The 12,238-nt window shown below is 46.2% G+C and overlaps 1 protein-coding gene across 2 annotated transcripts in view; it reads right to left on the bottom strand.

Moving 5' to 3' along the window:
• Nucleotides 1-12,238, bottom strand: part of plekhg4b (pleckstrin homology domain containing, family G (with RhoGef domain) member 4B) — a 59,958-nt gene that overhangs the window by 28,458 nt on the left and 19,262 nt on the right. For both annotated transcript variants that reach the window (XM_030371181.1, XM_030371182.1), the window contains exons 2-5: nucleotides 7,461-7,658; nucleotides 3,629-4,883; nucleotides 1,351-1,542; nucleotides 871-994 (exon numbers count right to left, since the gene is read on the bottom strand). In XM_030371181.1, coding sequence (XP_030227041.1) covers nucleotides 871-994; nucleotides 1,351-1,542; nucleotides 3,629-4,883; nucleotides 7,461-7,658 — 1,769 coding nt within the window. The remainder of the gene's footprint in view (nucleotides 1-870; nucleotides 995-1,350; nucleotides 1,543-3,628; nucleotides 4,884-7,460; nucleotides 7,659-12,238) is intronic.

Here is a 12,238-nt window from a genome sequence, read left to right as displayed (position 1 = left end):
GTCTTTAAAGGGAAACTTCACCCATTTCCATTAAGCTTTGTATCGTTAGAAACCCACTCATATTTTTGAATGGTCGTGCATCATTCCCTTATTTTCTGGAGAGACTGGAGAGATCCGCATCGATCTCCAACGCTTCCTGTTTAAGATGACGCAATATGACGATTTTTGCGTAGAAGTAAATAGGAAGTGTAAGAGGGGAGGATTCTCGTAAGACTACAAGCACTAGTCCCACCCCTCTATAGGGGATGGGACCCACTGACGCTACAGACCGGTTAGAGCAGTGCCAGTGGGTGGGACTTCACCAGCAGAAACTAACATCCACAGCGTCTGAAGCTAAGCTAACAGAGGCTGTTGATAAAACTGAAGTACAATGGCGGAAGGTACTGGATCTGACATAGAAGATGGCACCATGCAAAAGTTCACCATTTCGAAAGAAATACAAACAAGGCCTAATTCACTGAGTTCACCAACTAATACTTTTCACTAGAAATGTTGTGTGAAATGATTTTCAAGCAGTCTTGCGGTATCAGCTTGGTAGATTGAACAGCGAGGTGTCCGATAGGCGGAGATCTAGATCAGCGGGAGTGGCCAGCAAAGCTGTGCATGGTGGTGCATGGTGGGAGTCTTCAATCCACAAGCGCTCAAAAGTCACTTTCTGCCTTTTCTCGGTCAAGACGGCACCAAATTAGAATTTTATTTTATTATTCGACTACATATAGGACCCAATTTTAATACATATTCATGCCTCCACCGGTGAAATGCTCCTTTAAAAGTATAAAGTATAGTTCAACAGGTCTCCCCTATTTACCTAGATGACATACTCTAAGTTTCCACTAGTTTGAGTGTCACTGCTGACAAGGTGTTACTCACCGCAGTGTGGAATAGTAGTAGCATAGCAGACAGGTGAGGTCTTTAGCTGTGGCGCTGTCACCTGCCCACACACGGCCTCTGGTGCACACCTGCAACACGATCCGCCCACTGCGGTCTCTACTTCCTGTTCGTTCAAGAGATGAACAAGAGAGGGAGGTCAACACACTTCTGGTGACTCAGAACTACCTTCAACCACAAACGTGTACAGCAATAAAGCAAAACAACTAAATGACGTGTTTCATAGGAATTGTTTCTAAATGTGTTTTGATTTGGTTGGTCAGCCATGTTCATTTAGAATTGAAATTACAAATAGAAAATATTTGAAAAGTTTCAAATTAAAACAAAGGGTTGTCTATCAAGTGGAATACGGCCGATCAAAGGGTACATAACCATCAGGCCAGGGTGTTCAAACCTGCCCGTACAGGACAACAGCTAATGACAGGTATGTTAGGGTGTGTGTGTGAAGCACCCTACACTTACCAGGTAAAATGAGGGCCCCAGACTCCAGGAGCTCCTGGTTGACCTCTGACAGGAGGCTTGGTAGGGGGGTGGAGCCGTCAGACAGGGTGCCCCCCGGGCCCCGCCCCGCAGATGACCCAGGACTCGCAGCTCTGTCTTCCACTTGGCTGTGCAGCGCAATGCAGTCGCTGCCGGCCCCATCATCACGCGTTCCTGTGGAAGTAGCAATTACAGAGAGTGAAGTTGTCTCAAACCCACCGGGGCAGGTGTCTGTCGAGCCCCGCACGGCAGCAGCCTTCAAATACATTACGCCCGGCAGACCGTGGACATGAGCATTCACCTTAGTGTGCCCGTCTCTTACCTCATAGAAACACGCCTGACCCAAACAGCGCTCATTAGCAGTAAGCTAGGCGTGTTACAGCAGTGAGCTGCTGTGAGTCACCACAGAGACCAGGTGTTGTCCGTCTGACACGACTCAAGGAGGTGTCTGCAACCCCACCACTGTCATATCCCTCAGCTCCCCTCTCCTTAAATAACTGCAACCCAAGGCAATTTAAATAAAAGTCCCTGATGGTGGCAAATGGGGTTGGTATTACCTCAACAAACTGAACGAAACCTTCCCACTGTTTGCCGTGATAGGGTGCCATGTACAGCAAACAAAGTAAACAGTGACGTACAGTGAAGGTCTATGGCTGTGTTGAATGCAGAGGCCACATTCATCCATAGATAATATGAGCCCGCCAATAAACAGGCGGATAAAATGTGCTCACCTAAAAAATACAGTTGGTGAGGATTAAACAAGTGTTTGTTGTGTGTGTTATGAGTGTTTAGGTTCATTTAGGACAGACTAAGGCAGGCTTTAGTGAAGTGTTGTTTTGAAGTGCCCCCCTGTAGCTGGCTGTGGACTTTCCTCAGACGATGATATCCCCGCTCAGCCCTTTTGTTTTTCAACAGTCGTTTCCTGTGTGACTGCGTGGTCGTGCTCGCGTTCTCCACATGCTTCTGTATTCTTTGTTTTCAGAGGAAGTGACGAATGGAGAGCAAAGCCTTTTCTGCATCGTGTTTTGAGAAAAAAGCCCTCTTTAGTGTCCCGGGTTTGACACCTTTCTGAATGACAGGCCGCTGGCCCAATAGGTTTGTGATTGATGTGAGTGGGATTTATTGATGAAAAGTAAACAAGGTAATCCTTATTCCCCAGGGGAGGTGTTTTGATAGAAGGCTGTGGATGGGCTTCTATCGTCAGTTATGTAGTCCTTCTTAAAAGCTGACTGCTGTTTTTCCCAGGCTGTGAGTCAGTGCAGGTTAGGCCTGTCTCTGAGGTGGACCCTGCATTGAAAGAGATAACTCTGTCCCTGACTCCCTAATGGCTGACAAGGCTCACAAAGGAACCATTTGTAAATGTAGGCTGTCCGTTTGAGACCTGCAGACCCCCCATCACCCCCCGAGCCAATCAGTGAATGGCCATCTCTCCGTGGGACGCTCCCCTCAGTCGGTCACAGGCTCTTTTGGGAACTATCTCTAAATGACTCTCTTTTCAGGGTGGGAATCCTGCCGGGCCACTACTGTAACCCCATCCCTGCTGAGGTAATTGCACAGAGCAAATCAACACGGTGTGACCCAATACTGTACTGCTTTCAACTGGTCGTCTAGAAGCACTCTCTTTATTGTATTCTTAAGGGGAATTCTCATTCTGACATGTTGATAACTGTTTGTAATTGTATGATTAGTATGTTACTCTCTGTATACTGCTGGCTGGCCTAGTCTCTGAGGAAATGTGGGAGGGATGTTAACTCAAGTCTTTTCAACATCACATTTCCATAGCAGGAAAAGGTTGTGCCTCACAAAATTATGATTTCCTGGCTAAGACTTTGCTGCTGCTGCTGCTGCTGCAGAAAAGAAAGCTGTAAACCACGCCTGGCCTTGATTCTAGGTACGGTTTTCAGGGTTGGGCAATACCTGTAACCAGAACATGCCAAGAACAAGAACACACTACCTTTCAAAAAGCAATCTGTCAATAGTGACAGATTGGAGTGATCAGTGGTAGAGAATAACTTACATTTTGAGTATACTTCAGTCCATACTTTCCTGGCTGCTGGCTATATCTTACAACTGAAGGATGATACAAATGAAATGTTCAGACAAGACCTGGAGTCTGGGCCCGGAGGTTTAGATTTAGATAAAAAGACTCTGGCTGTTATAAATCAGACAGAATTGGAGAATAAAACACTCAGTGACCGTCTGAGTAAGGAAATGAATTCATTCTGTGGCTATATTTCATATTGCAAGCACAAATACATACCAGTCTCGTCTCTGCTGCTCCTTCTCTCGGAGCCAGGGAAAGCCGCCTCCAGGTCCAGCTTCCCAAAGCGCAGGGCGTAACCATTCATCAGCTTTTTGGAGGAAATGCTGGCTGAGCCACCAGAGGAAGAGCGCTCCCGGTGACCTTTAACCTGGGCAGCTTTGTTAGTCCTCTCCAGCGACTTGGACCGCCGGTCGGCGCGTCTCTCTGCACTCCGCAGCCCCCTCTGCAGGTAGAGGAGGGGGGTGCTGGGCCTGGAGTCCTCCCCGCTCAGCCAGCTCCTGGAGCCCAGCCGCCGGGTCAGGTGCTCCCGTAGTGTGGCGCGGGCGTCGGGGCTGCTGCCCGGGGTCCCGGCCCTGCTGCCGGGGCCCACGCCATGCTCCAGGCCCTCCTCGAGGATGGACTCCGAGCTTGAGCCGATACTCATGGGGTTCTGCAGGGCCTCCATGTAAGACTTCCTGAACAGCCGTCGGCTCTCAAACGTGACCGAGTCCCTTGGCAGACGGCTGCGAGGGCCAGGGTTGCTCAGGTCCGTGCTGAAGGAGAGAGTCCTGGACCCGGGTCCTCTCTCTCTGCTGCCCTCCTTGTGGTGTCCCCTGCCGTTCTCCAGAACCAGACCCTCTGTCTCGCTGCTGTGCGTGGAGGTTTGTGCCGCACCGAGGCGAAGGCTCTCCACCTGAGGTGGGTGGTCTCTGCCGGGCTCCATACGTGTCCTGTTGGGGGTGGTGGGCTCGGATGTGAAGATGGAGTCGGCTCCCTGAGAGTGCAGGGACTCCCTGGAGCTGCGGTGGCTGTCCAGGGTGCCCGTGGAGCCGCTGGTGCTGCACGTGCTGAGCTGACCCCGGAGGCCCCCTCTGCCGCAGCGGGCCTGTGAGACGGCGTCGGCCGTGCTGCTGACGAACAGAGGGCTGACTACGTTGTTCCAGGCCGTCCGGTAGACGCTGGTGCCGGTGGTGAGCAGACAGTTCTGTAGGGGCTGAAGGCTCCGGCCCTGTGTTACATTCTGCAGGAACTCAGCAGAAAAGACATTGCCATACATGCTCTCTGCGATGGGGATCTCTGCAATGGCCTGTCCGCTGCCAGACAGGCATTTTATCACCAGCTTGGCGGTCTTGTGGCCTAAGGGGACGACCTGTAGGTAGAAGTCTCCTTGCTTTAAGCGCACCTTGTGCAGCGGGGCAAGCTGTAGGACCACCTTCTCATGGATACAAAGTGGCCAGCCCTCGTGGTAGAGCAGCAGGCCTCGAAACCGGAGCTTCAAAGCAAAACACAAACAGAGACTGCAGTCAGAAAACACAACAACGTCAAGACACTAGCCGGTGTTAGCTTTAAGCTTGTTGAGCGCCTTATGTAATCTCACTACGCGACTACACGTTCAAACACATGTTTAACTTTGAAGAAGAAAAGACACTATTCCACGCAACCCCATCAGGTTTATCACTCACTGCCGTACTAATATAATATAAGTATTATTTTGCAGGAGATCTGTCTGATCTACAGTATATCTAATGAAAGTGAGGCCAGGTCGTTTTTTCCTAGGAGGTGCCTCATAGTTCTGGTGAAACAAAGACTCCAACGGACAGGGGCTTGGCTTAGATGAAACTGCTGCCGTACTGCCATCCTCATTGTATAGACAATACAGATGAAAGCAGATTAACTGTTTCCAACAGGGAATCCTTACCTCTATTCTGGAGTTTTTTTGGAGGGAGTACTGGGTTTCAGGTTGGCTGAGCAAGCTCATTTAAACCTCTCTGAGAGGCTATGGGGGCTTTCCAATGAACAGGACAATAGAGAAGTCGTTCTTGTTCCAAAACAGGAAACAATATTAGACCTCATTCTTAAGGTTCTTTGGTATAGTTTTCTGTATTTATTCAAGCAGTCATGAGCTATCATGATGTTATTCCATAAAAGGATCTATGTAGGTAAAGATCCAACTTCACCTCTTACTCATTTTATTTCCAATGGCGACCATATTGTCAGCATTTAATAGCATCCAATCCCGTGTGCTCCCATCGGAGCCAGGGCTGAACCCGTGAGGTCATGGCCCCAACAAGCGCTGCCTACTTTTCCGTCGGACCATGAGAGCGTCCATTTGCAAGATAAATACTTTGTTATTTTTCCTCTTTTATTTGCCTATTTATTTGTTTGGCAATTCATTCCCGTTCTGAGAATTCAAGCAGTCCCCCCCCACCCCACAGTATTCTTGGTAAAGAGATTAACCTGTGCCACATAACCCACTGAGCCAGGCATACCGATGTGCCATTTGGGCCGACAGTCCCGACATTTTTTGTATATATTTGTCTGACCGGCCCATAAAATCAGTTGATCAGCGGCCCGATTGACACTGGGCTGGCCCAATCACAATCAGCGCAAGGGTTTCCTACTCATTGGGCATCGGCCCTGACACACTCTAGTCTAGTCTTTTATGTATACTATTTGATAATAGTTGGAGTCAAAATTTAGAAAAAGAAAATCTGTACTTTTCAAGAAAAATCTTGAAAAGTAATACATTTGTGACATTTTTTGTTAATCTATGTTCTTGCTTTTTGTATTTAATCAAATAAATTAATGATATGGTACCCAAATGCATGATGGGTACCATATCTGCTCCTTGAACGTCATCTGACGTCAATCGTAGCCAACAGACTGCTCGTTCACTCTCAATTGATGATATGGCCAATTGTTTGCCATGTTGTCAATTGAGAGTGACCGAGCACACCACACATTGTCAATGACTCAGCTGAACGCAAGGCGCATCGAATGCCTTTTCAATAAAATCACGATGAATAGTTAATGATAGGCCTGTATACATGTTAGGTTGCAAAATGACATTTTGACCCTTCCTCAAACTCATACTACCAACATTTTGAACACAAAATATATAGGCTAGAGAATAGATAATAAAAGGAAAAAAATTTAAATAAAATAAAACAGTTTAAGGGTTATTATATTATGCCCCAGCCAGGCACTCTAATATGTTTGTTTATAACACATCCATATCCATACGTTCTTAGAACTTCAGATCTCTTAAAACTAATTTGTTAAATATTTTTGTTAGACTAGCCTACTCTAGGCCTATATTTCAGATGTGGTTCCGTAGTGTGTATTTGGCTTTATTTAGTTGGAATATTTGTAACATATGTTTATGGTTTAGCCTAACCCAGCCACTTAAAGGGGCAAGCCAGCTCAACTAGGTGCCGGTCCGAAGCCTGGAGGATTGGCATCAGGAAGTAAACTCTAGTAATGAATTTAATGTAGGCCTACAGTGTTGCACTCCACTCTTCTCACTGGCATAGGCCGCAAACGCGCAGTTTGTGTGTGTGTATGCGCGTGTGCGTGTGCGTGTGTGTGTGTATGATGGGCGGGGGGGGGGCCTTGACCCATTTCTCCCCCAGGGCCCTTCGCCACTGATGTTTAAATACTGACACATTGAATACTGTTTTTAGTATTTAATGTGTCCACTCTTACTGATTCCCGTTAACATATTGCATGGCTTAAAGTATGTGGTTCACATTCAAGAGACGAAAAGATCAAAAAGGTGTGCGTTATCGAATGTGTTGGGCCGGTCTGGTCCAAAATCCTCGGGCCGATTTTTTGTCCCAGTCTGCCCCTGCCATGAGGGTTATATGGATGTCATAATACCCACTGTACACTGAGTAGGACAGCAGTAACCAAGGTAATCAGTGAGGCCAGAAGCAGTCAGACACCATTCTGAAAAGCCACAAGGGAGTTTTTCCAGACAGGCTGTAATATCGCCCCCCGTCGAGGGTGTTGCCCTGAGACAGGCTGTGATATAGCCCCCCGTTGCACTGCCCGCCGTTCAGACACTTACACATGTGTCCTGCTGGATGGTTTGCAGGATCCTCTTGGCAGGGAGCAGGAAGTCGAGGAGGCAGCGCAGGCCGTCTCCGCGGTACTGCCGCTCCACCACGCTGAAGAGCTGCCACAGCACAGTGGGCGCGCTGGCGCTGAAGGGGGGGTAGAGCGCAGACAGGGTGCTCTGGATGCAGCTGTCGAGCGAATCAGAGTCCTACAGGGAGAAACAGAACACAACATAAGGATGGGGGGACATGGGGGGCATGATTCGCACTAGACACTAGTAAAGGTTAAAATAAGCTCTACTTATTATACTACTGTCAGGTTCAAGGTGCAAATACAATACATTAAGGTTTACAGATGCACAATGGTAACCATTCTGTCAACATCGTCACCACCACATGGTGTTGGGATGTGGTGTCACACTAAGGTGTGGGACCATCGCCGACAACAAGGATGACGAATACAGCATGAGAATGACAAGTGAAGGCAGACTAGCCTGCACAATAACAAAGTTCTCCCCAACTGACGGTGTTGAATGCGACAGGAAATGTTGGCCATGAAAGCCTTTCCATTGGAACGGAGGGAAACACCTGGTCGGTCAGACACACCAAGGGGAGAGTCCAGAATGGGCCCACTGATGGGAGGTTGGCGCCCAACCCTCTATAAAACACACTGTATTCACCACCGACCCTATCATGACCGCGGGAGACCACAGCACTGTCCCAGACAGAAAGATGAGCTGCCCTGTGTGTGTGAGGGACTCAAACAGGATGCTACGGGGGGAAAGTGACCCTGTGTTAGGAACAACCGGCTGGACATCTATATACAATGCAGGCTGTAATTTTCCTATATGCTAAGCTATTTACTATGGGTGGGGAAAATAATCGAGTCTTCGATGCATCGCGATTCTATCTAAAATGATTCCGTCTCGATTCAGATAAGTGAATGATATGAAAGGAAATGATTTTTTAAATAAAATTTGTTCGCCTGCTAGAATATTCTGTTCGCCAGAGAGGGATAATTTGAGTTATTTTAATTTTTTATTTCATTTATATGCAATGTATTGGCCGATCTGATTTGGCTTGACGTGATTGCGATTCAGCCTGCACATAGCATGCATGCACAGCCAAACACAAACAAGTTATTTTTCTTAGAATTGACTAAGACCAGCTTTTTCTTTAATGACATGGAAAATAAAAATTAGAGAGAATTATTGCATTGTTCATAGAAAGTCATAAAGCTTTTTCTCTTATAAAATATTAGATAAGGTAATTCATCTGTTGATGTCTTTAATGATCGTCACAAAAGTAGGAAGTAATTAGCAAACTCTGAGTAGCAAATTCTGATTTTGAAAATCCCGAATGGAACTGTACATTAATCGAGATGCATCAATAATCATTTTAGAATCGAATCATTGACCTCTGAATCGGGATGGAATCTAATCATGAGGTGCGAAGAGATTCCCTTCCCTAGTATTTACACTGCTAAGCGTCTGTGGAACATAACAACACTGGAATAGAGGCATCTGCCCCAGTGATAAGCATACTAACGGATAGGCCTACCAGGGACATTCCCACACTGAGACAACATCGTGCCAACTTGTGGAGGGAGGCTGCTGACAGACAACCCTTTGTCTTTCACTTTTGCGGACTTCCAATATTTTGCCTTCATTTCAAATATTTAGCAATTCTAAAATACTTTTCCCTATCAAAAGAAGAGAAAGGAAAACAGGACAAAGAACTAGCTGTTGATCCTTCTTGGTAAATCTGTTATCGGGAAGCCGATGAGAACTACGTTTTGGTTTGATTCTGGGTTTAACCAGAGAAGGTTAATAGTCAAACTACTGATATTTGACTGTTTTATCTAAAACAAGGCCCAAGACAAAACCGTACAGAGTGCTCCGTACAATGTGAACCTAAAGAAGGAATGACTGACAACAAGGATTTCCTCCAGCTGGGGGCTGCTTCTGTAATCGATTGTGAAGAATGTTTGGGACACTGACATTTTTTTTTTCAACAACATTCAGCACCGTCAATTAGAGAGACGGACTGGAGTGTCCTGGACTACTACAGCCTCTACTATAAGGCAGCCTTTGTGCCCCCACCTCTCTAAATGCTATGTACTGTACACTTTTGGAGCCTTGAAACAAAGCGCCCACCATTAGCTGTCAGCCTCTTAGCGAGGCAAGAATGTCCCCGGGCGTTAGTCACTGTTGCACCGGGGAGGCAAAGAATAACAGGGGATTTTATTGGAGGAAAGCTAACAATAGGAGGAAAGCCATCAGTTTGTGGTTTTAGGAAGGCCCGGAGAGTCATTTCTCAGGTTTCCAGAGTCAGAGTGGTCGTCACAACAGCTCGCTTTGAAAGAGAAACTCTCAATAAGTACAAGAAGACTTGAAAACTAGCCCTCATTTAACACATGCTGGTGGACTGGCTGGATCCTGTAGGTCAGCAGCAGCTTTAGAGTCGTACCTTTAGGGGGGCGGAGCCTAAATTAGATTTACATTTTGCAATGTCTGCAGTGGTTTATTATGAAGGCTAGGGAAAAGGGGGGCATCCAGGTTGCGATGATTTGATACATTTTATACAACCATTGGTTCTATTTTATAGGATTAATTCCAGGGAGGCAGAGATTATAATATACAGTCCCTGCTGTATGTTCATGTGCCACAGGTCAGACTCAGACATTTAAGACTACATGTGCGCTCCAGGACAACAGCACACAGAACGTCCCACCTGATGGCAGGTGGGACTGTGTAAAACCCGCAGGCTGTGTGAGGTGAGGTTTGAGGACTAGGCTCTAAATAATGGCTTTGAGATCAGGGGGGAAGTCTGTTCTGCTCCCAGAGGAAACAGCTGTTGCACCATCTTATGAGCTTTGGGGTCTAGGAACGTGCTTCAAGAAGCCAGGAGAATTGTGTGCGTTTGTGTCATACTTCATTTGATTTAAATTACAATTATTTAAAATTATGTGAAGAATTGCTTTGCTCATGGTCTGATTGTTTGATGGCTTATTTAGTACGTATGGCTTAATGTCTGACATGCCATTCCCCACAGCTACAAAGAGACATTGTTGTTTGGACGCTGAGAGAAGAGGAAAGCCTGAATTGAAAAAAAATGAAAATACTGAATTTTTATCCTGCACTTGATCCTGCACACAAATGCATTAGAATCGCTCCCTTCCAATTGTTTCAGTGATTCAGCTATGTTGGTAATATTGATACATCCAAATAGATTTATGCAAAATGTTGCACAATTATGCTTGAAATTCTGCCAATAATTGTGCCTCATTAAGATATGTGTCAGAGGGCATTGTGGGGAAGAAAGAAGTGGGAGAAAGAAAGCGGGTGGGGGGGGGGCACTGAGGAGCAAAGTAAGAGATGGAGGGACAAAGAGGTAAAGAGAGACAGATAGATAGAAGGAGAAAGAGAGAGAGAGAGAGAGAGAGAGAGAGAGAGAGAGAGAGAGAGAGAGAGAGAGAGAGAGAGATGGTCAGAGAGACATTTAGTGGGTCAGGGACACAAAAGGAGCTGGCTGCCTGGCTTCCAGTGGAGCATGAAGCCACCAGGGGAGTGTAACAGGAGAGCTGGAGCCCCCTTACAGGCAGCTCACTAACCAGCCCGCTGCCCAGCGCCCTCCAACACAACATGGCCACAGGTTGACAAAGGAAAGGGCAGGTTGTCCTGTGGCCAGGCGCCCCAGGTGGAGCCCAGCGAGACCTCCAATCAGAGGCTGCTGTGAAGGCCTCGCTGTTCTGGGATGGTGGTGGCTGAATATAAAGCAGTACAACTGGATCTCAGCGGAGCAGGACAGGAGTTGAAAGAAAAGAGCTGTGAGTGGAGTGAAACAGCCTGAGAGAGGCAGCTGTGGTAAAGAAATGTGTTTGGTCTTTATAATGATGGCACCTAAATGGTAAAGTTGAAAAACTGAAAAGCAAAACTTTGCTGCAGTCAGTGAGTACAAAATAAATCAGTTGCAGTTAGTAATTTACAATACCAATAAAACAAATCCCTATCTCACCTCTGAACGGCTAGCAGCATGACGCGGGTCTTTCAAATACACTTTAATCACTGTTACCTCAACAGGCACACAGATTTAAGACATTTCAATGAAGCGAGATTGTCAGCAATAATAAACATGATGAACGTGAAGAAAACCCATCCCAAACGTAGAGGGACACTTAACACTTCGTTCAATATAAATGTCTTATGTTGTCAAATGGTTATCATCAGACAGGAATTATCAAGATAATTAGACCACCAACGATTGAACTAAATAGCAAAAATATAAGATATTTATTGACCATGGTGTCAAGAAATATGAACTACATAGAGGTAAATTTCCCATGTGAGCTATAAGAATCATTGAACTCCTTCCATCTCTAGAAAATGTAGTTTATTATACAGGATGTAAACACTGTCTGATAAGATAATGTTTTTGAGTGACCAGTGAGAGAACTTCAAACCCTGTGATGTAGTGTGTGTGTTACATGAACACACAATGACCCAATCCTATTGTATGTACAAATGTGTAAAGATTGTACAGAGTATAGTTCACCTGATCAGTGGGAGGGACAAAACAATGGCAGCAGTAAAGAAGGAGGGTGTCAATGGAAAAGTCTGCAGGGTAAATATACGGTCGGCCTGCATCATTACACCAGAGGAGATGAGACAGGAATATGTGTGCTTTTTGGGCGCGAGCTTATTGTAAATCTTTGTCTCTTTGATCAATTGCAAGAGCAGGTATTCATTTGCAATGAAGTAACCCATTCTCCATTGCCTTCAAAACTAAC

This window comes from Gadus morhua, chromosome 11 (assembly GCF_902167405.1).
Source record: "Gadus morhua chromosome 11, gadMor3.0, whole genome shotgun sequence".
Taxonomy (NCBI): Eukaryota; Metazoa; Chordata; class Actinopteri; order Gadiformes; family Gadidae; genus Gadus; species Gadus morhua.
Note: the sequence above shows the minus strand (reverse complement) of the source record. Positions and strands in the feature narration are given on the sequence as shown.